The sequence below is a fragment of the Alosa alosa genome, chromosome 4 (assembly GCF_017589495.1).
Source record: "Alosa alosa isolate M-15738 ecotype Scorff River chromosome 4, AALO_Geno_1.1, whole genome shotgun sequence".
NCBI lineage: Eukaryota > Metazoa > Chordata > Actinopteri > Clupeiformes > Clupeidae > Alosa > Alosa alosa.
In genome coordinates, this window is record NC_063192.1 from 8,627,153 (window position 1) to 8,654,380 (window position 27,228).

At 42.8% G+C, this 27,228-nt stretch overlaps 3 protein-coding genes across 3 annotated transcripts; 1 reads left to right on the forward strand and 2 right to left on the reverse strand.

Annotated features, from left to right (window-relative positions):
* Positions 1-192: 192 nt before the first annotated feature.
* Positions 193-6,504, reverse strand: ogfr (opioid growth factor receptor). The gene is made up of 7 exons (XM_048240784.1): positions 6,140-6,504; positions 4,716-4,784; positions 4,520-4,601; positions 4,349-4,427; positions 3,707-3,773; positions 3,335-3,483; positions 193-2,769 (listed from the first exon to the last, which is right to left on the reverse strand). Exons 1-7 carry the CDS (start codon positions 6,263-6,265, stop codon positions 1,656-1,658), a joined length of 1,686 nt encoding a protein of 561 aa, XP_048096741.1. The 5' UTR covers positions 6,266-6,504; the 3' UTR covers positions 193-1,655.
* Positions 6,505-16,302: 9,798 nt separating this feature from the next.
* kcnk15 (potassium channel, subfamily K, member 15) lies at positions 16,303-20,342 on the forward strand. The gene is made up of 3 exons (XM_048240788.1): positions 16,303-16,372; positions 16,697-16,995; positions 17,355-20,342. Exons 1-3 carry the CDS (start codon positions 16,350-16,352, stop codon positions 18,377-18,379), a joined length of 1,347 nt encoding a protein of 448 aa, XP_048096745.1. The 5' UTR covers positions 16,303-16,349; the 3' UTR covers positions 18,380-20,342.
* Positions 20,343-20,685: 343 nt separating this feature from the next.
* On the reverse strand, positions 20,686-26,883 carry LOC125292976 (TLD domain-containing protein 2-like). Its single transcript, XM_048240574.1, has 6 exons — positions 26,836-26,883; positions 26,029-26,271; positions 23,331-23,483; positions 22,912-23,007; positions 22,647-22,720; positions 20,686-22,517 (listed from the first exon to the last, which is right to left on the reverse strand). The coding sequence occupies exons 1-6, from the start codon at positions 26,881-26,883 to the stop codon at positions 22,382-22,384; spliced, it is 750 nt and encodes a 249-aa protein (XP_048096531.1). The 3' UTR covers positions 20,686-22,381.
* Positions 26,884-27,228: the final 345 nt, after the last annotated feature.

The window sequence follows — 27,228 nt, forward strand, 5'->3', positions numbered from 1 at the left end:
CTTGGATAGCAACTTGCCGCATTATAAACCAAAACACATAGCAGATGCAGGGGCTAAGGCATCACTTCCAAATGGCATATGCAGGGGCAGGACTGGACAATGAAAATATCGTCCTGTATCGATTAATGATCATCAATTAGAAGTTCACAGTATTTGTGAGTACTGTCACTACTCACAACACGAACAAGTATCAACTGTTGGCACACTCTTTATTGTTTGTCGTAGAACATTTTTCCGATTTTGAAACAGGAGCTGTGCACAGGAATCCCCCATCCCCCAAACTCTTACTGGAGACACCGGACTTCACGTTATGCAGAAGCATCATTGTGACTTCATTCCTTTCAAGGTAAATCTATGAACTGCGTGGAAAACAAAAATACAACAATGGCAAAAGTTAAGAGAAGTTATTCATTCGTTCCTGAGAACGAGCTAAAGTCAGTAGGGATTTCACTTTGGCTAATGGCTATCAACATATTAACGTGACATTGAAAGTAAAAAAAAAAAGTAATGCTGAGAACAATTATACAAAATTATTTAATTAAATACCAACCCCACCTCCCCTTATTTTATAAGCAAAATGTTGAATCACAATGCAACAAGTTGTTCAATAATATATTTCTGATCTATAAAGCTTGAGGTGGTCTCTTTCAAAAGGATCAAGTATATGTCAGGCTGCTAAAGAGCCCTGACTCCATCAATAACTCAAAAGATCCACTCTTGACTATAATTGATCCTTGATTGAGAGATCACCCCTCACTCAATACTGTGTACTCTCAATACAATCAATGAGTCTCTAATTTTGGCATGGCTGTCTCCATTTGTACAACCTCAGTACCAAAATCAATTTCAAGTTGTGCAACTCTATTCAAACAAAACCATCAAAATACAATTCATTGTATTATCTTACAGAATTATCTACAGAGATGGGTTTAGTAAGATTAAGTTATCTTTACAGTAATTTCATTATACCTTTACAGACCAAAAGAACTCAATGCTAATTGGTTCCATGGTGAGACAAAGAAATGTTAAAACACATTGTGCTGAACTTGGCCTTCAGTATCTACACTTCCCTAAAATGGCATATTTCTTCACAGTTGACTGCCCAGGCATGGACAGACTCCTGTCCCTTTCTTTAGACTTGAACTGTTTGGAGGAAATGCATCATTAAGCACTACTGACTTGAAAGAAGTGCTTAGTGAGGGGTCACTGACTCTCCCATGGGGAGTCTACCACTAGTCCAAAACAGAAAACATGTCGTCTTGTACCACAGCCATCTTCATGGTATTAAGGTATGCACTGCCTTCCGATTTAAAGAGAACTTTTCCATAAAGTCCAAAGGTAGAATCAACAGAGGTCACCAAATACAGCAAGAAAAAAAAAAACATAACATCCTGTAAATTTGGTGCATTATCCACAGCTTATTTTTTTTAAACAGAAAAAAAAAATGACAATGAAGTTCATCCATTGCTTATGGAACATTAAGAAACAAGATACATTAACATGTAGCAGTTCAACTACAATGCAGTCTATTAATAAATAAGACCGGGAAAAAAACACTGCAGGCCTTCTCTTTAAATTCATGAGAATAGCAGTCCATCCAGGTAAACTCATAAGCATACAGTACATATGGAGTCCTCTGTTAGCCTCAGTAGCGCTCATGAGCTCTGCAGGTCAGCAGTCCCGCTCACCTCAACGTCCATCGGCTCCTCACTGTTCCGTACATCAGCTCCATTTGTTTGATGGTTGGCTTCTGGCTCCTTGTCAGATGTGTGCGTCGCAGGCGCAACACTCGCTATTGAGGTTGTTTCCCCATTGTCTGTTGCATCAGTTGTACTGCTAAAGTCTGTCCTGGGTTGCTTTTCAGCTCGTTCGTCCACAGTCCTCCCGACGCGTTTGGCAGGTGATGCCTCCCCTAAACACTGGGTGCCCTGGTTGGGCTGACCGTCTGCGGGCTCAGAGGAGCCTTTGCTCTGGTGGGGACTGCTTGGCGGTTCTTGTGTGACTCCATTGCCAGATGGCACTGTGTCGCTCTCCCTTTTCTTCTTCAGTGGCTTCTCAAGCTCAGGCTCTGACGCAGCCATCTCCTGAGAGTCGAGCTTGCTCTTGCTAGGCTCTTTGGGCGTCTCCTTCAGCTGACCGCTGTCTTTGAGTTTGTCGTCTTTGCTTTCCTTGTCCTTTGCAGGACTAGCATCAGAGGAGCTGGACTGCTCCATCTCGCCATTCTCGCTGTTGCTCTTCGTGCCATTGGGGAGAGGATTCCCCGACAATGACTTGTCAGGAACAGACTCGCCCAGAGACCCTTCCAAAGGTCTCTCTGCATCCACACTCATCGAATTGTCCTCTTCCATTTGACTCTGTGTGTCCGACGCGTTGTCCATCTGCTTCCCTTCCCTGCCCAGCTCTGTGTCCTTCACTTTGCCTCTCGAACGTCCTTCGTCTGCCACCGCACTCTCCCCATTTCCTGCAGCCAACTCTTGCCGCTTCTCAGACTTCTTCTTGAAGAGCTTCTGGACCTTTCTGGGACACCAAACAAACTTGTCTTTCGGCTCGTAATGCTGGTAGGCATAGCGAATGAGCCTCTTGCGCTCGCGCTTATCCCGGACAGCAAACACAAAGTAGTCGAGGACACTCCGCTTGACGCTGCTCAAGTTCTTCCTCACCAAAGTCTCCTCCAGGAAGAAGCGAACAAGATGGGGTTGGTAGTGCTCGAATCCCAGCTCTCCGAGGCTCTTCAGGATGCGGGTAATGCGCAAGTTGTTGTGCATATTCCTGGAGAATAAGAGAGATGGCTATTTTAATTATTGATACCAAAAGCATTTCAGTATATTCTCATCTAAAATGCACATCAGCAAGAAAATATCAGTGTGATTACTCCAGAGCAATAGAGAATAGATACACTTAATGAAGTTTCCTACTGCAAGCCAACTTCATCCAGAGACTTGTGGTATTATGTCTATTAACAGGTACACAGGTATCTCTTTTGCAAATGGAAAGCCAACATATGTGCACTGATGTGTACAAAGATTTGTGGGTGGATCTTCCAAGCATACATTTGAAAGTCTCAACCTTCGCATCCACCAGTTAATTCATGTCTTTCAGTCAGCATAGTGCATGAAAATGAACCTTTGAGCAGGCAGAACTGATTAAAAACTGCCTGCAAACTTAAAAGTGGTGGATGCACTCAGCCTCTACATCAGCTGGCCTTGGCACGCCGTACATGGTGCGACAGCAGTGCATCTGAAAAGATCTTGATTGCAGTGTCTTTTCACATATTAATAATAGCCTTGTCCTCCTACTCTTTATTGTGACAGTGTCGGAGTAGATGAGGACTAACCGCTCAAGGTTGGCAAATCTCTCTCTCCAGTTGTCAGCGCGTTTGACCTCCCCTGTATTCTTGTTTGTCAGCTGGATGCCGTAGAAGCCAAGCATGAGCTCGTACGACTCCACCAGCCTGGCCCTGGCTTCCTCGCTCTCCCTGAACGCCTGCGGAAATCGCCACCAGGAGCGGGGGTGTGTGGAGTAGAAAAGTTATTTCACTCAAGGCCATATAAATCACACACAAATGCACTCACTTCCTTTCATTAATTTGCAATCCAATCAGATCATATATAATGTATAAAGTATATAAACTGTAATAAGTAATTAATAAGCATATGATATCCAAAAAGTCTTGATGTCTTTCAGGGGGGTAGTTTTATTCACCCACCTGTATTTCCTTCTTTGTGAGTTCTGACGCCATATAATTAACCCCTGGTTCACGCAACGGAAACAGCCTGAGAGGGGGGGAAAGCAATATAATTATATTTATAATAATACAATAATTCAACAGTTTTGCTTTAAAAAGCTGCAGTTCATACAGGATATACTGAGGATAAAACCAATGCACTTTTCTTTTTCTCTGCACCAGTGTTTTCAGGTCAAGTCTTGTATATGTGTTAAAAGTTCCCATCTAAGCAGGAGACCCAGATGAACACTTCAGAAGAGGGCAGAGGTTAAACTGATCCAGCTAAGCCATAACAAACTGACTCATTGTCTGTCTGGGCAAGGACAGAGGATTGATTATAATGTGAGAATATCTAGAGCACCACCAGTTCTAGTGCCTCCACTGTGGCACATCTGAGTATGCACTAGCAACAATCCACACCTACCATGATAGTAAGTTCTCAAAGGTGACAAGAGACTAAACATAATGCTCGTCTTGACAGTGGAAAATTATACTTCTTGCCCTTAGTAAGACAGTATCCAGACACTGCAAAACTCATTTAGGCCTACAATATTTGCACTGGTAATTTTATATGTTCAAATTATGCATCCGAGGGCGTAAGGACTAAGGACACAGAGGACTTACCACTGAATATAGGAATGCACCCTTTCCAGTCTCTTGTAGTCCGTCCTCCATTCTTTATGAAACATTTCTATTGACACATCTGAAAAAAAATATCAGAGTAGCATTCACTCATCACTTTGCCAACAGCTGACTCTATGAGAATGCAATACATCCTAAAACCAAAGCACCCACCGTCAGGAGAAGAGGAGATTTCATTTAGATAGAATTTCAAATTTGTCATCCTTTCTTCTGGGCATTCATCATCATTAATGTTCTAGGGAAGGAGAAACAAGTTGTAGTACATTAGTGGGGCGACAGACATTTACATTCTATTGTTGACAGGTGGACAGAGACAATATACACAGTGATTTAAAGATGTGTGACTCACTGGATACCCATGTCGGTAGTTCTGCATATCTTTAGCTGCCCTCAGGTTTCTAGAGGAAGAATTAGACCACTATAGTGGAGAAAACAATACATTAATACATAAATAATAAAGCTAGTTCAACATTTGTATTTCATAAAAAAACTTTTAAAAAAACTGCATATGGTCATACATTTTGTCCAGGTTAAATCATATGGCAAATCCAATGCTTGGCCAGCCCACAGTGGTTTGCATTTACAGGAAGTAAACTAAACTCCTCACTATTTGCCCATACCAATCATTCTCCTCTTAAAGTGCTACATTTCTCTTTCTGGCATGGCTTCTAGAGTCAAGGGTAACGGACATTCCATCACCATCCCACTTATAAGAAGGGGAAGCCCTGCAGTCTTCCTCTCTAACCCCACACTGATCAAGTAACAAGGCAGCTGACAGTTGTAGTAGACACAACAACTTACTATAAAGTTTGACACTAGTACATGAGCACAGAGTCTAGGTAGTCCTAAATGGTGCAAGACGTTGCGCATATAACATGACGTAGCCGATAAGAGCCCTTCCATCTCTTCGTTCCCATTTTAAGCATCTGCATTGAAGCATTTGATTGACACAAGGTGTCAAAACGCTGTTACTAAAACATAGACTGGCGATGGTAATGCGGGATAAACATAATTAGATTCCAAACACTGGACGTGGAAATTATAAGATGTTAATTCAATTCCTGTTCGGATGTGTATGTAATACTATGTCTACTAGGTCACTAGCTAGCCAGCGCTTCGATTTACAGCCTTCAGATAGACGAACACCGCTATCATGACCTAAGAAGCCAGAGGAATTCCTCTTATTTAAAAAATTAGTCTTGAAACACTCAACGCATGGAACCCTGCATGATTTACAAAGTCTTTTCGTGCAGCTTTGCTTTCGGCTGATTGAACACTTCCGGTAACGAGTGCCACCAACTCCCAGTGGCAATGGTGGCTAATTGCTAGTGTGCTAACAGATCAGATGAAGACATGGCTAATTAACCAGTGCGTGATAACAAGTCATTTTACGATGAATTAAAGATGTCACACTGGTTTAGCAAAAATAAGATCCCGTGTAAATGCTGACTGACCAGACAATAACTAAAACCAGAGCCCTTATTAGACATTCTCTGCTAAAATGTTGCTATAGCGAGTTAGCATTTGGCTAGCTGACTAGCTTGCTAGCAAGCTAGATATCTGCATATAATCAAGCCTCTCGGTTTGATAAACAATAATTCAACTGGCAAGGTGGTCCACACATTTGCGGTAATATTAGTTTGTGAAACATAACCTACATCTCCTAGAGCTAATGTTAAGAATACGCCAATGGCCACAACAATTCATTCAAATCTCCACAAGTTACCACCCACAGATCGTATCAATATGAAGATAAAATATCGAAAGACATACAAAGCCCGTCTTGGGTTTTTTAGTTTTGTCCTGGCTTGACCGCCGCGTTGTATTTTCTCCAAAGTCATCTCCATCGCTCTCAGTGTCCCAGGTCGAATCATACTCGCAAACCAAATCGTCCTCCATCACTGAGCGCAGTGTATGTATAAATTCAGGAAACTTGCTTATATGCGCAAAATCAACTTTTGCACGATCCACTCCTGGCTCTAAAGGCGAAAAATGACCACCCGGTCCTTCTGCAACAAATCCCCGAAAATTCCATAGCCGAATGGACACAGAGTAGGCTAAAAGTGATGCAGGAGAGAACGTGGGCCCGGTGACAGTGGCTAATGCTTGCTAAATTAGCGCTAGCATGGCCAGAGTGGGTGCCCTCTTGTCACATGGTTCTTAAAGAGGATGTACAATTGTTAATGCAACGTTTAGTCTGCCTGGCCTTTATATTAAGTAGGCAAAATCAGAATTAATTCATCAGGGGGTTTTCAATATCACATGCAAACTAGATGACCACAACGGTCGGGTCAATTCGCGCCTTATTATTGTGCACTTAAGGAATTTAAAAGATTAAATTGACCCCTTAGGCCTACATGACTATTTTTTGTCTGGCACTTGCACATCCACTAGAGATGAGCAGTCATCAGAGATTACTGCAAGTATGCCTAGGCCAATGACTACATGTTCTAGACTTTTGACAGGTAATTTCGTTACTATACCTTTTTCAAGGCACTTGTTCAAAAGGGTTGTTCTTAGGGCCTGTCCACACGGAGACGCTTTTTAGATTAAACGCAGAGGTTTTGCCTCGTCTTGGCCGAGCGTCCAAACGAATCCTGTAAACGCACTGCCCGAAACCGCACTTTTCTGAAACCTGGTCCCAGAGTGGAGAAATCTGAAACCGTAGCCCGTAGGCGACAGAATAGCCTAGAACTTGGGTAAGCCTTGCGTTTAGTAGCCTAATTGCAGTGATAGCCAAAACTAATGTGAATCACGGACTATCCTACAACCAAAGAAAGGAAAGGTGATCAGTAGGCCTACCTGCGTTAGCCAAATAAAGGACGGGACTGCACCCTTCACAAACCGTAAAATAAAGTGTATTGGTTTTACAGTTGACAGTTCAGCATCAGTCCACACAAACAATTCTGGTTTCCTTGCACTAGCCATTTCGCCGTAGCCTATTCTATCTGTTTTTAAAGCGCAAGTTTTGTAAGTTTTGGTGAATTTCTGTAAAGACACAGTGCCACCTATAGGCCTGGGGTATGAAGTAACGTGTTGAGTCGTGTTGAGATGGATCCGTTTGGACGAAAATATTCTTGATACGGTTCCAGGGAAGACGGAGGAAAAAAAGATCGGTTTGGTACGTGTGGACTAGGCCTTAATCAGTCATGGGTGTGTTTTGGACGTCCTTAAACCAATAAGAGTGACATCTGACAGCAAGCAACATCAACAAAGTGTCTATTTTGACAGTCAGTTTGACAGTTATTTGGAATCTGCTTGCATTCAAGACCTAGGCCTACACAACACTCCACTAAACCTTGCTTTACTAAACCTGTATGTGACAGAGTAGGCCTATAATCTACATGCATCTGCACTCGCCTATTATTTGAACTCAAAGGCAACGACAGAACTCTTCTACACAATTATTTGATTTCATATTGACTGACTAGGGGTTACAATCGAAAAAAAAAAAAAAAAGTCTGAAAAAAGCAACACTTAGGCCTACCCCAATGATGTCCGAATTACTGAATAAAAATCATAATGATATTTATTCTGCAGACAATTAGGCCTATAGGACTTGTTGCTACTGCTTACATCTGGTGACAGCTTTATGACCCCTTTGTCAGTGGCATAATATTTTTTAGAGGGTGTAATATAGTGATTTTTGGATCATGCACCAGACCACACCAATTTCTTTAACTGACACACCGGTAGGCGCAATGTTCAATTAAAGTTGAGCGCATGGCGATTAAAACTAAGCAGCAAATGGAAAATATGGCCACATGCACTTGGCCTGAACAGCGCCAATGGCTCTTGGCATCAGTGAAGTGAACTTCCACATAGTATAAATGCCAGTACCCTATACTTTGCAAGCTGCATCTTATATGCTGCTTAAAGGCAGTTTCAGTACCATGCAGTGTTCATTATGGTCAGTGAGCTCAAGAAGAAGAACATCAGAATTGAAATAGGCTTACTGTAGGTAATTAAATTAAATTGAATTTAATCTATATTGATCCATAATAAATATGAAAGTTAACATGAACTTGAAGTTGAACATTGATCCTCGTACCTTGACACTTCCTGATGATTCTTCCTTGAACATTGATAACAAGAAACCCTATCCTGCGCTACTACAAAAAAGACAACTTTGTAGAACATTAAGTTTTGTGTATAAGCCTGTGTTGGTCGTACTATAATTTCCTGGAGCTTGGCATGAATGCTGCAATTTTACTGAACCATCTGATATTTATTATATGATTGACTCATTTGTTTCTGTATACTTTCTCTGTAGTTATTTAAAAGCTTTTAATTTATTCTGAAGTTATTAATTATTATTGTTATTAGTGATTACATATCTTTGCAACCATTATCGAGTCAGCTGTAATATTGTAACACAAATATAAATGTCATACTTCAGGGAAAACACTGATATTCAAAGATTTCACAGTTATTGATAGTTTATCTGTGCTCACCTTCAAACTTTCATCTTCTTTCTTAGCAAAGATAGCTACTTCTGCTATGGACACTCCCCATAAACCAGCCCCTCACCACAGGGAACAGAATATCACTCAAGGCATGATGCATGGCGCTTACTCTGTCAAAACCCATCATCAGGAGGCTTTCAGCGCCTGAGTGACTGCATAGCAAGCACTTTCAGCTGACAACACTCTCAGCTGATGATGGTATTCGGGCCTGCTATAAGGCACTGAGAAACAGGTTAACAAATGGATTTAGAAGATAGCACTTCAATGACCAAGGGCAGAAGTGGAGTTATCCAAAAAGAATATGGTGTGAGAATATAATTGGATTCCTCTCAGAACACAGGCATACATTCTGTCAATTTGTGACATTAATTGGAGAAAGTATATCCATGTTTCATGTTACATGTGCTGGCTGAACCATGAAAGGCTATAAATAGCATCATTCACCATCAAGGGGACTGTGATGTTGAATGCCCCCCTGCTTTCAGTTTCTATTTTTAACTCTAGTTTCCGTGGAAACAGTAGGGTAAGGAGGAGGGGGCACCAGCCTTCCCTGTTTAGGAACTTATTTTACCATCACTGCAGCTGAGCTTCTTGGCAGAGTCTGTAACTTCATGAAGCTAGACTGCTTTAAGATGTAATTTTATGTTTATGTTTATGTGATTAAATGACTGTCAACATCACTGTTACTCGTAGATGACTATATTTATAGCTATTGGGGGTGGAGGCATGTAAGGTATGTGATCCTTCCCTGTTTTAACTGTAGGTATGTTTTTCAACTAAAGGTATATTCCAATTTTAAAAAAAAAAAAAAAAAAAAAAATGTTCGATGCTATTATGATGTGTTATCTGGTCTAGTCAAGATATTTATCACAGTACCTTAGGGAGAAATGTTTTTTTTTTTTTTTAATCTGATCTGTATTTAACATTTCACATAACATTAACCACATTTTTACATCTTATTGTCCACTTTTGTCAAGCAGTGTGGTTAAAGTTGTGCCAGTTGCTATAATGATTTAGTAGCCTAGATCCTATTCTCTAAGCTACTGTAGTTTTACTTGGCCTACCAGGAGATTTGTATGCAAAGCCTACCTTGCAAATGGTAAGTATAGCCTAGTAGTACATTTTAAATGCCTTTGCCTTTCTAAGGAGACATCACTTATCACTCTTCCATCTTTGACTCCTCTCACTGTTCTTCTCCAAATTCCTCTGCCCTCTACTCTGAACATGCACACTAAATGGAATAGCCTATAAAATAAAATACCTCGCTGCTTTCTCATGGTTTTGGGATGACCTTTCTTTCAACTTGACCCATTGTCATTGGAGCAAAGAAGCTTCCCAATTTGTTCCATCATTTACATATATTAAAAAAAAACAAATGCTGCCTAAAACAATGGTCTTCCGGCTTTGTATTACAAAATTCTCTCAAGATTCTCTTATGGTGGTTGTTTGTTTATGATGAGTATGTTATGCTGTTGGGATTGGGAGTGGAATTTCTCTCTCACCCTGTTTTCTCAAGGGGGCTTTGCAGGTTTACAGTCTGAGCCACTCTCCATTCCCTAGTTAGTCATAGACAACATGATACAACTCACTCCGGAGCCATGAGGGTGTGAAGGCCCTAGATACCATCCTGGTTTGGCAGCCAATGATGTGTCAGTGTGAGGTTATGGGAGGAAGGCTGAGGGCTCCAAGAAGGCTTTTAACACCACTGCTATACCTGTCAAGAGTAATGGGCTTGAGGAGGACTATACTGCTCTCGAACACCAGGTCAGCGGACACACAAAACAAATGAAGGGTCCTACTCACCATTCTCCAATGAATATCACTTTCTGGATGTTGTCTTCAACAACTGCTACAAACACATTCAAGTACATGTACACAGTGCAGACTGTACACACTGCACCAAAGTATGAGCATGATATTTTTATGCTAGAAATATGAAATGACTTATAAAGTAAGAACAACACACTGCATAATTATTGTGTTCTATGTAGTTTTTACCTCAGGAAATAGAGCAAAGTCTTCTGACCTATGCACTCCCTTATTTTTTAGAAATTTCTTTTGGGAAACTTTCAGAGTATACCATGGAGGTTGGGCACAACTGAATGATGAGATTACACCATAATCTGATTTGAGAACAAACTCAAAGTGCCTCTAAAGAGTTTGATTCCCCCCCTGCCCTTGAGAGTGAAGATTAAACAGCCTCCTTTTCTTCTAAAGAAAAATGCTGCTTATGGAAGAAAATGAGAAAGGATGGGATGAGTGAGTCCAGCCTGAAATCGCAAAGAATAAAAGATGTTGGCGAAATCAGAAAGTGGAAAACTGCTAGATGAATAAATGATAGCTTTAGCAAAATGCTGTGAGATAAATCAAAGGAGCTTCTGAACTGAAAAATGGGAAGAATATAAAGGATGATGTTTATTGGATCTGAATCATGGCAGACTCATATCATCCACCATGAATGTATTCTAATGTGACCTTTCCTGATGTATCAGTGGTGCTATCAGTATTACTGTAATACATACATTTGCTATATTCAATCATATATATTAATGATCACCACTGATATGACACCAATCCCCAAATGTGCATTTGCACAATAAGATAACTGCTATAATAACTGACATATATAAAATATTTTCAGTCTCTGTTTATAGAGGCAAAGCAAGGTCAGCTTGATTATGGTGATATTTCACTATTTGAGGGCTGCACTATAAAACAGACAAGTGTTTCAGGGGTAATATAGGTATTACCCCTGAACATGCTCAAAGTCAGTTATGACTTGGAACAGAATAAATCCCAAAGCAACAAACTCAGAAATCGGTTCTCATGAATCTCATCGGTATCTGGACCATGTGCAAGTGACATTTATGTGATTTAGCATTATAAATCTCTGGTCCTTCATGGCAACCAGAGGGCTATTGGTTTAGTTGAACTGAAAGGAAACAAAGAGCATAACATGACTTATGTAGTATAGAACCCATGACGATGGCTGTGTAAATAGACACACAAACAAAACTAGGTGAAGTGAGTGTTATTTTAATGCCCCATGTAAGTAGCTTTGATGTGCTGGTGCAGTTGTCATGTTAAGGCTTCCAGACTGTGCAAATGTTCCACTTCAAAGACACAGGGGAGTGTAATTTTGTGTGTGTGTACTGTATGTGTGTGTGTGTGTGTGTGTGCGTGCGTGCGTGTGTACTGTATGTGTGTGTGTGTGTGTGTGTGTGTGTGTGTGTGTGCGTGCGTGTGTACTGTATGTGTGTGTGTGTGTGTGTGTGTGTGGAGGGGGTTCTTTCTGGGGGGTTCTTCTTCTGGCAGTATGACAGCTGCTAAATTAAACTCCTTTACAAATCAGAGAAAAATGTGTTCCAAGTCCTCAGGACAAATATATGGCTATTTGAGAAAAATCTAAAATATTTATTACATTTTGGGAATGTTATTCCAGTTATCTCCCATGGCAGTGACAACAGTTAGGACAGTGATGTCCACAGTTTGTGTTACCTCAAAAACAGAGGCCAATGTGATGCAAAAAACTAGATTGGGAAAATGCAACATGTAAGACTACAGTTATGACTCTGCAGTTATATGACTCAGTAAACCAGTTCAGTTTTTTTTGTGTGGTCACAGAGGAAAAAATGCTGCTTGTCTGAGAAGCAATGTTGCTCCGTTCAATAAAGTGGAACTATAGAATTTTTGGGGTACACAGTATGTATTAATATACATCAGATTCTGCCTGACCACATCATCCCTTTGACACCCAGCGCTAAGGTGTAGTGTGACCGTGCTGTATGTGTCACACCAGAAAAATATGAGGTCAAGAGTTTATTCTGCATAAGACTCTGATGGGGCTAAAAATGCCATCTAATGGCAAAGGCAGCCCCATGGCTTATTGGTTTTAACGACACACGTCATAACAAATCAAAGTCAATATGCCCACACGCCGTCTCACCTTCCCCCACAGTCCCTCAGTCTGCCACAGCAGTAGACGTGTGTGTAAGATAGACAGATATGTTAGTAGAAGCTGATAATTACAGGACATGAGTCATATGAGACATGTGCAAAAGCAGATGTTCTCTACTCTGTCTCTCTCTGTGTGTCTGTCTCCATAACCCCTACTCTCTTTCTCTCTCTCTGTCTCTCTCTCTCTTGCTTTCTCTTTCTTTCTTTCTGGCGAGATGCTGCTATTGCCATCCTCCTCCACTCTACATTCTAATTTGGTTAGAATGCTCTGAGGGGGCTTAATTTTCAAAGCACTTTCTTTTGCGTGAAATTTGCATTTCTATCCAAGGTTGATGGATCAGCTTTGCTCGGAGGAAAATAAAGCCGTGCTTCTCACCCTCCTGTGTGTCTGGTGCCAATGGACTCTTAGCTCTGGGGTCAGTGGGCATCCACTGAAAATACTGCAGAGTAATCCAAAATGAAAACATGAGATGTAGTTGTTGAATTGTTTTAGACATAGCATAGCATAATTTTAATACTGATATGAATGTTTGTATTTGGTATGATTTTTAAATGTGGTATATCCTTTGAAGACATTTGCAGAAAGTCCTGCAGGGTGGAAACATCTAGATTGTGTTTACTTATAAATGACCAGCTACTGTATAGAGTGTATTCATCATCACTGTCTTTGCTGTTTTAAACTCAGAGAATGGCACTTGAAAGAGGCACTTGATTGGTTGTGATCCATATTTAATGATATGATGCACGGCAAGACTTTATGTGTCCTTGTCTGTGAGGCAAGCTTTATTAAAGTTTGAATAACTGCATCTGAGCTAAGCCTGATGACCATGAGGCATGATACAGAGCAGTGGAAGGAAGATTTATTAGACCCGCCGGGAGTGCAAAATGTTCTGTTCTACCTGTGGCCGGACACAATAACCTCTTCTTCTCCTGTTGTTCTTCCTCTACCTGGCTTCTCATTAAACAAACAGGCGCAGTTAGTCCATCGATTGCCTTTTGATCATTTACGGGGCACGAGTACAACCAGTCCAGGTTTGCGGCTGCTGGCAAGCCCCTCTGGTTTTGTGTCTGTTTGATGGAGCATCTCTGTTTTAATGACACTTTGATTCTTCCAGCCCCCACACAACCTCCCTCCCTGCACCCTCACTACTCTCTCTTCGGTGCTCCTGTTGGCCTGTGGACGGATGAGATCTTATTCGCACTTGCTTACGGCTCCGTCTCTCCAGTTCACAGGCACACATGTGGATTGAGAGAGAGAGAGAGTGGGGGGGGTTGATGGATGGCCATTACTGTGGCAGGTAGCGCCAGTTATCAGTCGAGATGTAATTGATTTAGTCAGCGCTGGTTTGGATCACGGCACAGGCCCAAGTGCTCATCATTAGGCACTTAAGCACGGAACATAAAAAGCCCAGGAGAGGATTAGGCGGTGCTCGAGAGCCATACTCAAAAGGAGACAGGAGAACAATCCCAGATGCCATCTCCCTGAAAGAACTGCTGAGGGATTAAAGCTGGTGACAATTTTTAAAAAACAATTTAACATGTCTATCGATAATAGTCTTACATTTGCTATTTTCACATCCATCTTAGCCAAAAATGTCTGCTGTGATATAAATTTAGAATTTTGTTTTTGCATGGTTGAGCAACACAGCTGATAGCTTCAGATAGCTTCGGTCTGTGAACATTACACTCTGTCCATCCAGCATCCAACTTATTAGTGACACTACAAAGAGATATTGCGGTTAACACTGGGTTCCTAAATAGTGTGTGTGTGTGTGTGTGTGTGTGTGTGTGTGTGTGTGACAGTGTGTTTGAGACAGTGTGTAACTAAAGCTGTGAGACCCAAATAAGAAGCTAAAACTGAAACTTGACATAGCATGTCTTTCTGAATTTTAGCACAATCTATTTTTATTCTCACATACTTTTTCAGTATTTCTGTACCCTGTCTTTAAGTAGGATGATGAGGGTGTCCTTAAGTTCTAAAATAGCACTGCCAGTGGCTCTCAGTGTAGGTCGTCTGGCCTATATGGAAAACTAGTTCAAAATGATAATGTAACCATGGGAGCAAAGCACCTTAAATATTACCTTGACGTTTCAGTATCTCAAAAAGTAGCAAGTGGAGAAAAAAATATCTCAATCAAAAGTATACCTGACCTCACTACTCATCTTTTCAATAACTTGGCTGTAAACTATTACTCACTTTCTGCACAAGATAGATGGTAGAAGGTATAGAGGATGCAACCACCTGTTTCATCCTCTCTCAATGCTGATTAGCGCAAATCAGCATTGAGAGAGGATGAAACAGGTGGTTGCACCTGTTTAAATTTAAATTGTTTAAAGATTTTTTTATAAATAGCGTTGGCATAGCCTGGCATAAAGGCATGCAAAACGTGTCACCTTGCAGATAAATGAGCCTTCTGTCACATTTTCATAGGTGAGCCAGATTAACGTTTGAAGGCAATCCATGGCACCATGTACATTTAAAGAAAGGATTAATGGTAGGTTGCCACTGATGTGTGTTGAAGTCAGTAGGATGAGGTAGGCATGGAGATTTTTTGTGAGGTTTAAGAGGATTACAATTCCTACCTCTGAAAGACATTTTAAAGGGACATTTCTGGGACTTTGTCACCCACCATGTCAGTTGCACCATGCAAAATTATAGTAACAGTTCTCTTTCAATAATAAAGGAATGTGCTATGATATGGCCAAGTGAGGAACTGTTGCTCTGATAAAATATATTGTTTCATTTAAAACCTGAGAACTAAACTAAAACGTTCACCAGTCGTTAACCCCAGCTGGCCCATATGTGACCCTAAATATCCACGGAGAACAGAGTTACATAACTCCTCAGTCGATCACGATACATAAAAAGGCTGAGTTACAGTAATGAGCTGCCACATGACTGCTTGCACTCAATACTGACGAACCCACCATGTGAGACTTATCAGCACCATGGCCAGCGACACATGAAGGCGAGCAGCCGCCTTGAGCACACGGGTGTGCACTGGCTTTGCAGGCACCACCTGCAATGTCTGACATGTTTCTGTTTTAAAAACGAAGACAAGACGAGCTTGACTAACTAGAAATGCATATTTAACGGCATTTGTGCCATCCGAATAAATTGAGTGGCCAATGGAAAAGGTTGACTGGCGTCATGCCATGCTCGCCAAACATAGTATTTATTACTTGTTTTGTTAAATCAGCCTCGATTATCTAATGTGTTATGTAGTGTAGCATTGCTGGGGAAATGATATGATATGTAAAAGGAAGAGTTAATAGAAGGAAGGGTCCAAAACTGGGGGTCCAAACAAGACCTTTGTTCAACAGGGGGGTGTTTTTCTAGCCCTACTAAGAAGCTGGTTTGTGTAGTAGAGTTAGATGTTTTTGCCTAACACTACATAACCCTTCTCATTTGAACAATGATTCCGCTTATTATATTTCACAGGAGTAACAAACAAGGATAATATCACTACTTTCTCGAATTGAAGTTTAGCTTTTCAAACATCGGATATTGGACCAGTCTGTGATAGGCTACTTCTTACACCACTACAAGGGAAAACTACATGGAGGAGTGGCGTAGTTCAGCGTGAGTACAACAAGTGTCATTGCACCATGATATCTGATTAAACGCAAATCATAACCACCCTTTCTGTTAGTTATCTCTAAACTCTGATTGAAAATGTGTCTTCTGATATTTTAGGCACCGAGAATCGCGTAAGAATGAATTCCGTTTTGCTGCTTATTTTCTGACATCACCTGTGTATTCTCCTCGGTCCACTGAGTGTAGTCCCCGTGGCAGCTTGAACGCGTCAGGGGCAGTGATGCAGTGAATTGCACCACCTGTTTCGAGTAGAACTCCAACCTTTTTGTTTTAATTTGTTTCGTTCCTTCTCCCCGCATGCACTCCAAGCGTTCCTGAGCGCAAGATGAAGAAGCAGAACGTTCGGACCCTGTCTTTGATCCTGTGCATGTTCTCTTACCTGCTCGTGGGGGCTGCGGTGTTCGACGCGCTGGAGTCCGAGTCGGAGAGCTCCAGGAAGCGTATCCTGGAACAAAAACGCAGCGAAATGAAGAGGAAGTATCGCTTTTCCGAAGATGACTACCGGGAGATCGAACGAGTGGTTCTGCAGGCTGAGCCTCACCGCGCCGGCAGACAGTGGAAATTTGCTGGATCCTTTTATTTTGCTATAACCGTGATCACAACCATAGGCAAGTTTGTCTTCTTTAAATGGTTATTTTAACTGAAGTAATGCAATTAACAGCAGTTTACAATCATAACATGTGTGGACAAGTATTGACTTATACTTTCAGTTATTGACAATAAATATAAAGTACTTACTGTAAATTATTAGGATATGTTTTGTGCAATACAAGTATTATGCATGTTATAAAGGGGAAAATGTGTTTCTATGTCCACAACAACTGTGATCATATTTATATGCTTGGTCCCTCCTTCTACGATGTCTCACTGGCTTGTCTGATACATGATCCATTGGCTTTTGACATGTGCCCCCAGCCAAGCGCGAGAGCCGAACACATTGTTTCCTTGGTGATCCATCTCTCTGCAGGTTACGGCCACGCGGCCCCAGGCACTGATGCGGGGAAGGTCTTCTGCATGTTCTACGCCGTGCTGGGTATCCCTCTCACCCTTGTGATGTTCCAGAGCCTGGGCGAGCGCATGAACACCTTTGTGCGCTACCTGCTGAGCCGGCTCAAGCGGTGCCTAGGCATGCGCCGGACCGAGGTCTCCATGGAGAACATGGTGTTCGTGGGCTTCCTGTCGTGCCTGGGAACGCTGTGTTTCGGCGCAGCCGCCTTCTCCTACTTCGAGGGCTGGACCTTTTTCCACGCCTACTACTACTGCTTCATCACGCTGACCACCATTGGCTTCGGCGACTTCGTGGCGCTGCAGAAGAAGGGCGACCTGCAGGAGAAGACACCCTACGTGGCCTTCAGCTTCATGTACATCCTGGTGGGGCTGACTGTCATCGGGGCCTTCCTCAACCTGGTGGTGCTGCGCTTCCTCACCATGAACACCGAGGACGAGCGCCGCGACGCCAGGGAGCGCGCCTCCCTCAAGAGGGGCCACCAGGGGGACATGTGTCCCCCCGCAGGGAGTGGAGGCGGCGGTGGTGACGGTGACGGTCGGGATGGACACGCTGCCCGCAGCCACAGCACCCTGTTCCTGCCCATGGAGGAGGGCACCAGCCGAATCAACCTCATCCCCTCTCCGGCCGAGGAGCAGAACGACACCGAGCATGTCCAGCGCCTTCACCTGTACCACCACCACCACCATCACACGCCATCGCGGCCGCCCCCGCTGGCCCTCCCGAGGGCCCGGAGCCGCTCAGGCCAGGGCTCCCTCTGCTCCTGCCTGTGCTACAAGCTGGGGATATGCGACAGCCCCCTGCCCTCACCACACGAGCACACAGGGGGACACATCAACTCTGTCTATTACAACTCCATCTCCTACAGGATCCAGAGTGGGACCCCCAGCCCCAGGGACAACACGGGGCTCTCTTCCCCAGGTAGTACTCTCTCCCCGGTCCACAGCTTCAGGGAGTACCCCCGCTCACGCAGGAAGTCCGTATAGCTCACTGCATTAGTGTTGTTTATGTTTATGTGTATGTGTACATACTGTATATTTTACATACTGCACTGTACATATCACTATATTTTTAATATGTAGCAACAGAAACGGATGGAAATCTATGTACAGCTGAACACAAACAGCCAAATACTTTGCATCAAGCTGTATTCAGAATATTTGACAGTATTTCTTTTCTTCCAAAAGCCAAATGTATTCTTCCTTGCATACATGAAAATATGCATTTATGCTTTACTCTTTACTCTCAAATAGATGTCATGGACACAAAATACCCTTTATTTTACACAAGTTAAATGCGGTCCTGGGTGAACATGGGTATTGTATATCAATCTACATGCCTTTCAATTTTGAAATAACAATATAAGCAAATGGTAGCAATGGCAGTACCATATGCTAATCGACAGCACCCTGCTGCAATAGAGAGATCAAACTCTAGTATTACAACCAAAAGAATATCTTCTTCCATAGTGTTTCTATCTCCTTGGCACAAGCCCTAACAGGGGCTGACTGGGGAGAGTCTTCCTATTTGGGCTAAAAAGATGAGACATATTGCATCACCATGCTGCACACTCCTGTCAGAAATCTGTCCTTTCATATTTATGAGAGGACTCTGAGAATATTGAAGTTAGGTCACTGGCATTAAATTAACCATCCACTCCAAGCACTAATTAATAACTTATCTTGTCTTCTAATTTTTCATTGGTTGTGAAGTCTGCCCTGTCTCAGCACTGCATGTTACCGTGGTCTCTAGCACTGATCAGCGGGTCATATGCAGACATTCTCCCTCACTATGTATTAATGTGCACTATTCATTAATGTACTTTCAGAGATTGGTTTGTGACTGACCAAATGTTGCATGTGCTTGATGTTAGATTCCACACATGTGAGCACATCTTACGTTACTTAACATATTCTCTGCAAATAGAAAACCTGCCAATCTTCAGAGCAGCCTTGCAGCTTGTAGCAGTTCGGAAACACAGATGCCATAGATGTCATGTGCTGTTTAAATGAAACACCTCTTGTAACGAGAGGCTGATCATATCGCAAAACTGTCCTCGGACGAATTAAAATAACAGCGGTCAGTAAACATCCGGACAAGAATAGAACGCTCTTGCTCAGCAGGGGAGAGATGCTTGTGCCTGTGCTCTCCTCAGATGATGCTGGCACGCTAAACCAGCTGGCACTGGGCATACTGTGTGGCACTGTGTGGCACACCTGCCATGTTATCCGCACTAGCTGAGAAATGTTAATGAGAGAGGGGGCACTAACAACTCCCCGAGCTGCGCCAGTGACATTGAAGAGCCACAGAAGGAGCCTCAACCTGTGTTTCGAGTGTGTGTGTGTGTGTGTGTGTGTGTGTGTGAGGGAGAGGTGTGTAGGACTGAGCAGACAACTTCATAATGAGATGGCGTAGTGGAGGAGCACAATACCCCCAAGTATTGTGCCCCCAAGGGGAGTTAAAGGTTTGATGTGTCGTTTTTTGTGGTTAAAAAATGTAATATCTAGTGAGAGCAACCATAATGATGTCATTTGGAGAAGTTCAAATTTACCAATATTTTCCAGCATTCTTGGAGGATGCTTTATTTCCAGTATTTTCTTTTTAAAAAAATACATGTTTCAGACTTAAGATGTAGGATTCACAATGTACGGGGATATTGCCACATGTTATTGGTCATAGAGAATTATAGTTTTGTTGTGTTTGCAGACACAACACAATGTATTGCTCCTTTAAACTCTTGGGCCACACTCTGACTTAGGGAATCAATAATGTTACCTTTTGTTCTGTCAACATATAGGTTTATGTTTTGGAGATTACAGTAGGCATAGTGAGAGCATGTGTTTATGAGCACCACCACAACAAAATAAACCAAATGAATCACCAGTAATACTAATTTGGATCTTACAGTAACTCTAATAATTACCACTAATTCAAGTTCTTGATTTGCCAAAAAAGAACAAGTCTTTTTGTATGTTCAAGAGTGATATATTTTTTCCTCAACACCTCTAGATTTAGAAAAAGGGAAGACACCCCGTGTGTGTGTGTGTGTTTGTGTGTGTGTGCGTGTGTCTCTGTGTGTGTGTGTGTGTGCGTGTGTGGGTTTACCTCTGTGTAGGTAAAAATAGAATACGTTGTACAATTATCACACCTGAATAAATCTTTCAGAGAAATTGTATTGTGCATGGCTCTAAATGAAACATTCCTGTCGGCAGATTGCATGGCTGGTTTGCTTCAGCAGAGTGACAACAAGTCAATGAGATTGGATGGTGCTCAGCATTCCATCTCTTCCTCTCCTCCATTTCTCTTCATTCTGTTTCTTCTCTCTCTCTCCTTCACATCATTCTCTCTTATCTCATACCATTCCCTTTTATGTACATAAATGCAAAAGATGTGTTAGGGCTTTTCTTGCCACATACTAACCAGGAGATATTGACATAGGCACGGGACCCAGTTTTATTTGAATATACCAGCACATACTCGTTGTATTTTGAATAGTCCTCCGTTTAAATTCTGAAAATTCCAGCTCATTTCAGAGAAGTACCTCTCCACACCATACGAGGCTTTTTATGACAGCAATTTATTCTCTTACAGATGGAGGTTTTATGAACTTCACAGAGGGACAGTCTCCTTATTGACTTCTCATTGAGGATGTAACAAATCATATTGATTACACTATCTACAATAGCAATGAAGAGGCAGAGAAACTGGTGGGCGCAGAACGAGCATGGCCTCCCCTGAAATTCTGCTCCTGAAGTCTCAATGTTCAGAGGGGCAAATTTGAGGCTTGTGACACATTCATGCGCTCTCTAGTCTATGTCTTCTGTGGAGTGCATCCATGGCACTTCACAATATCTATAGCAACAGGTGCTTCAAGTCAGACTGACCTCTCAGCATTTAGCTTTTCACACATGATATAGCCTAGCTAGCCCTAGAATATCAGCTGATCCTGGGGCAGTCGGTCTTAGCCATCTGCTTTCCTTAATCACAATTTATGTACTTTACATGCATAAATGGTAAGAATAACAAGGAACAGAATCTAAAATGGCAGTTTACAGTTGGTCTCCATCTGTTCATATCGCAAGGAAGCAAACACTGAACTGTTCTGTTTAAAGTGTAAACATGCTGTAGTCCTGCCATGTGATGGTTAAAAAATGAAACATGACTGCACATGCAGTAACTGCAGCTTGGTTTCCCTGGCAACAAAACTCCTAGGTTAACGGCACTAGGTTGTATGACATGCATGGTGTGTACGAGTGATCGAGAAGGTGTGTAAGATAAGCGCAACCATGCAGGAATGTGTGTTAAATAAAAAACAGATGGGTGTTGGAGAGATAATGATATATGTTTGCGCTGCTTGTGTGGTAATGCTGGTTATTATGTATGAGTGTATGATAGTGGTGTTGGCTCGTTCGAAGCGTCACGCCTTCAGCTCTTCTCAAAGGATTAATGCACAATGACAAATCCTCAGGTCCTCAGGCCCCCTCATGTGAGTGGGTGTTGATCCAGAGAATATCATAGTGAAGCAGAGCAGAGGAGCCTAAAGAGTAGCCAGATGAGTAGAGTGCACACACACACACACACACACACACACACACACAACTTATGTCTAGCATGAGATAAGAGCTCTCTCTAGTGGTGATTCACTCATCCCATGCCTCCCACTCTGCTGATGGGTCATTTTCAATTTAAACCAGAAGGAGGCAGTATTGTCCCAAACACAAAGCTCTCCATTCTTACTAGTCTTGCCAAGACTGGCTTGCTTACTTAGGTGAAACTACTTTTCCAGCAAATTTAACATGTCTGAGGATTCAGCAGAAAGCCATCTATCAGCGAGCACCATTTCATTTATCAGTGAGAATGGCGAATCTCATAATCACCGTCTAAAAGCGGCGGGCCTTGATGCTGCCTGCTTTGCTTCCTGACTCTCGTCTTCCGTCACCGCCGCCTCGTGGTGGCGTGTAGTTGTGGCGTTTCATCATCCGCCGGGGTCAGACAAGGGCCCAGACTTCGAGCTCATCAATAAAGAAGTCTTCGGTCGACGACAGGAGATCATTATCAAACGTTTCGCACCTCTGGCTCCGTCCACGGATCAAGTCTCCGCAAAGCCAGAGACCAAAGCGACCCCTGGGAAAGACAAATGCGAAAACGTTATTCACAATGAGCCATTAATGGCATGGCGCTGAGCAGAGCCGTGGACAATATTTCACAGATTCTTTGAGACATCAGAACACAGTGTGACAGTGTCTGCCTCACCCTCCTCCACCAAATGCTAGAAACTCCTTGCCGCCCTTTATGAAGTAGGAGTTGGCATATGTCCATCTGTAAACCTGGAAAAAGAAACATACTTTAGTCAAATGCTCCATCAGTTGTTAACTTTTAAGTTAAAAATAAAATTAAAGTTTAAAACACACATTTAAATCTGAAGTCAAAACAAAACGTGACATCCTCTAGAGCTGCCCCTTGGAGGAGACCTGACTTAACATTTCCACGTCATGGAACTATAATTAGAGAGAATCACCTGCAGGTACGGGGCAAAGGAGAACAGGAAACCTTGGCCTGTGCCATAGAAGGAGGAGCTGACTTTGAGAGGGGACGTGCAAAAGGCACCAAACACCTGGGAAAGAAACACAGACACAGACACACACACACACACACACACACACACACACACACACACACACACACACAGACACACACAGACACACACACACACACACACACACACACACACAGAGAGAGAGAGGGAGGGAGGGAGAGAGAGAGGGTTAGAAACACAATTTTCACACTACAGTACACTTGTACACTCAAAAAGTATGAACAACGATGTGTAATAAGGCCATAGCATAACCAATAAAATTACCTTTTACATATCATGAACATTTCATTATCCAAACATTACAGTTGACTATGAAGTGAATCTGTTGTCTGCTGTGTTACCTGTCCACGGTTGTCTCTGATGAAGATCAGCATGCAGCAGTCCCACTTCCCCATGTTCCTGTACAGTGTACCAAGACTTCGGCCGTGTCTGTTAGTACTGTAGACTAGTGACCACTTGCACACCGTCAGAGCCACAGGAAGGTGTCTGGAGATCTGACACAAGTCACACAGAAACAACAACAGTCATGATTATTCGGATAATAGCAATGTTAACTTTCAAAGCATTTAAAGGCATCCTTTGCATGGTGTTCACCTTAATATAACAGCTTCGAGGTCATTTTGATGGTGAACTAATGTGTAATAGGGAGAATCTTGTGCCTTTCACAGCCGTACCCTTCCCGTCTACGAAGAACCAGCCTTGCAACTTTGCTCTTCTGTGACTCGGAGAATCACAACTTTACGGCAGTTGCGTAAGCTTTACGGCAGGTGTGTAATAGCCTATTATTTGAATGAAATCATGTACTTTTACCTTCTCAGTCGACATGGCTCTTCGGAGATTATCTTTGCCGGTTTGTAAACAAATCCACATGTACTGTGTTCCGGGGGAAGGGTGTGAGCCACGAGTAGGGTTGGGTATCGTTTGGGTTTTATCCGATACCAGTGCTAAATCGATACTTTTAAAACGGTGCCGGTGCCTGAACCGGTACTTTGATTTTAAAATGTTTTAAATTAAAATGGTCTAAAGCATGAATTGCTTTTTTTTTTATTGATAAGACAAATTTGAACATGAAATTGAACTGTTATATTCAATTTACTATCAATATCTCATTAATAATACATTTAAATGTTAAAACAGCTTGCCATGCATGCACACACAATGGTAAGCTCTGCTTTCAAGTTTACCCAGTGTAGGCGGTTTGCCATAACGTTAAATGTTAAAACCGCTTGCCATAAAACTGCAAGGTCATGGACAACGGCATTTGCAAGCAAGCTAATCTAACAGGGACTCTACTTTCCAGTTAATTCAGTGTGTTCCAAAATGCTTCAAGAAATAGTCACGTCTTAACCCATAACACGCAGTAATTTTGAACATGTTAGGCTACATGTCGGTGTTGAAGTGTTTAGATTCCCAGCGCTAGGCTAGTAGTCATTTTAACAGCAACTATGGCTATGCGCTAACACCAGTCAGCTGAGTTTAAATAGAGATAACGTACGGAGATGGTTTCGTAGCCTCTTTGACAGCTCAGTGACATCAGGTATGTAACCTACATATTTATGTTTTTGCCAGCTAACTTTTAACATGATCTTCATATTCATTGTGATGCTATGGGCCTCATGCACATGAAAGATTAATATCATGCCATTATGTTGTTAAACACACCGTGAAATAAAGTTTTCACCTTACAACTTTGCTGATAACATTTCAAATAAATGTCAGCAAATGTCAGCGCATTAGCAAGGATATTGTGTAACGTATAGGCTAGCCTACTGTTGATGTTGTTTCATAGCCTTTTGCTTGTGTGTAGTTAGGCCCACTGCTAGATTTTCACAGGAGCTTGCGATATCGCTTTAAAGTAAGCTACTTGGGCTCACGCAAGCTGTCAAACACTGTCCACTCGCCTGTGTGGTGCACCCCTCTGGTTTATACATCCAGTGTTTATCATATGTTAGCTAACTGTATCTGGATGTGTTACTATCAGAGCAAGACGTTAGAGATGGTGCATGACATGCAGTGATGCCTCGTATAAAAAAAATAAATTAAAAACGCTAATAATAAATTAATAATAAATAAATTAATAACGCTATTTAAGCACCGAAATGAGGCACCGAAATCCACGTTGTTATTCGATGCAGTTACTACCGTTTGTGTCGGCACCGGTGCCATAATAGAACCGTGTTTCGGTGCCCAACCCTAGCCACGAGTGATATTTACAACAGTTGTGTAAAATACAAATTCTCTGCAACTGTGGGGGAAGCCCAGTAGCAACTCTCCTTCCCCCCAAAACTGCACTGGATACCTTTAAAGTTCAAAAACATCCAGATTCCAATTCCATTTTTCAATTGTTTTCATTTAAAATGATTTCCCTCTCATTTAGCTATTGCCTTCAGTGGTCTCACCACAACCAGAAAGTCAACATCCCCCCCTACATACACAGCACATTATTTCATCAGGAAGCTTCTCCAACACACATCCCCAACATACTTACAGCACACTGCCCCCCAATACACAGCACATTGTCTCATGAGGAAGCTTCTCCAACACACATATTGCACACTGCCCTCTCCCCACATACACAGCACACTATCCCATCTCCCCTGTCATCCCCCAACACACACACCAAGACCCTGGCAGTTGGGTTAGCCCTTGAGCCGTGGATCTGCCCAAGGTTTCTTCCTTGGTAAGGGAGTTTTCCTTGCCCCTGTTGCTCTTGGGTGCTCCTTGTTGGTGCCCCCCACCCAATCCCAATCCTCCCCCACCTTTTTTATGCAGCCCTTGCCACTTAATCTACTAAACCCCTCTTCTACTGCACTTTTACCCCCATTAATGCACAAATAGGCTGACACCAGACATAATTTCACTGCATTTCTTACTTCCAGTAACTATATGCATGTGACAATAAACTTCCTTGTATCCTTGTATCCTTGTATCCAAAGAGCCACTTGCATTCTGAACTAAGTTCAATGGCTGTTCAGGATCAGCACAACCCTGCCTTGTGGGCCAATGCCTGATGTCTCAAGGTTTTTGTAATGGCAGTACCTGCTGGATGTGATCAATGCGGAATAGCTGGCTCTGGTCGGCCACTGTGATCTCAAAGGAGGTGGCCCTGTTCTGGCCTGGCTGGTGGGCGGAGTCCCAGGGGGAGCTGGCACTCTCCAGAGAGCCCTGCAGCCTCTCCATGTCGTCCAGCTCCAGGATGTGGAAGTCCTCGTCGCCATCGTCATCGTTGTCCCCTCGGACCAACCTGTAGGACGGGGCCTTGACCTCTCGGAAGAGGTTGACCTGAGAAATAAGACAGGGGGTGGGGGTGGGGTGGGTGTGGGGGCTTGATGAGTTGAAGACCCTAGCAGAGTGCAACGATTACTCAAAATCTCTGTCTGTCTCTCTGTTTTGATTTTCTCTCCTCCTCCTGTGCCACTGGAGGTGTGTGTACCAGGAAATGGGATAGGCCTTAAAACCTTTCTGCTAATACCTTTGATTTGCCTGTGAGGTCTCTACTGCAACGGGGACCCAGTAATGGGTTTGTGTGAGAGTCTGTTCCCTTTTATGGTCCAGTAGTAAAGAGAAAACACACATCCATCACCCCTGAGAGACATGTTTGTAACTCTCTGAGGCGGGGGGGGGGCAAAGGGGGGGGTGGATTGTGAGAGGGTAAATTTCAGAGATCCTGAAGCGGATGTAGCCATAAGAGCTAAATCCCTCCTTCAGTGAACACTCACAGCTTTGAATGTGCAGGCTGTGTGCTTTGTGGGCCCCTTGGGGAACTGCTTGCAAATGGCCTCCAGTATGGATCGGCATTGAAGCTTTGTTTTTCACTTATATGAACTGATCTCTCTCTCTCTCCACCTCTCCCTCCTCCCCGGCCCCCTCACACACCGTTCTATTGGGGCACATTAGGGCCTCAGCCCAAGCGTATAATCCATACCATGAATCACGTCTGTAAAAATGGCTGCTTGAGGATAAGTGAGAAGTGTATAAGTGGGAGGGAAGGGTTTAAGGGTTGGCGAGACGCCACCAACCCAACCCCCCAAACACACACACACACACACATACACACACCTCCCACCCAAAACACACACTGCAAACACCACCATACTGAGCAAATTTACACAAACTGCGCTGCCCATTTTCCATGCAGACAGAGTGGAGTGGTGGGGGGCTGTTATGGACGGACAGAGACAGACGCTCCAGCCCATCACACAGTCAGCAATCCAGCTCATTTAGAGCCACAATATGTCT

Bases quoted from the DNA above. Each gene is read 5' to 3' on its own strand.
- ogfr (XM_048240784.1), bottom strand. From the start codon at position 6,265: ATGGAGGACGATTTGGTTTGCGAGTATGATTCGACCTGGGACACTGAG. The intron at 4,602-4,715 runs GTGAGTCACACA...CTCCTTCCCTAG, and splicing joins ACTACCGACATGGGTATCCA to AACATTAATGATGATGAATG. The intron at 3,484-3,706 runs GTGGGTGAATAA...CGATTTCCGCAG, and splicing joins TCACAAAGAAGGAAATACAG to GCGTTCAGGGAGAGCGAGGA.
- kcnk15 (XM_048240788.1), top strand. From the start codon at position 16,350: ATGGAGGAGTGGCGTAGTTCAGC. The intron at 16,373-16,696 runs GTGAGTACAACA...ATGCACTCCAAG, and splicing joins GAGGAGTGGCGTAGTTCAGC to CGTTCCTGAGCGCAAGATGA. The intron at 16,996-17,354 runs GCAAGTTTGTCT...ATCTCTCTGCAG, and splicing joins AACCGTGATCACAACCATAG to GTTACGGCCACGCGGCCCCA.
- LOC125292976 (XM_048240574.1), bottom strand. From the start codon at position 26,883: ATGTGCCCCAATAGAACGGTGTGTGAGGGGGCCGGGGAGGAGGGAGAG. The intron at 23,484-26,028 runs GTACTGCCATTA...GACTTGTGTCAG, and splicing joins GCATTGATCACATCCAGCAG to ATCTCCAGACACCTTCCTGT. The intron at 23,008-23,330 runs GTAACACAGCAG...TTTCTTTCCCAG, and splicing joins TCAGAGACAACCGTGGACAG to GTGTTTGGTGCCTTTTGCAC.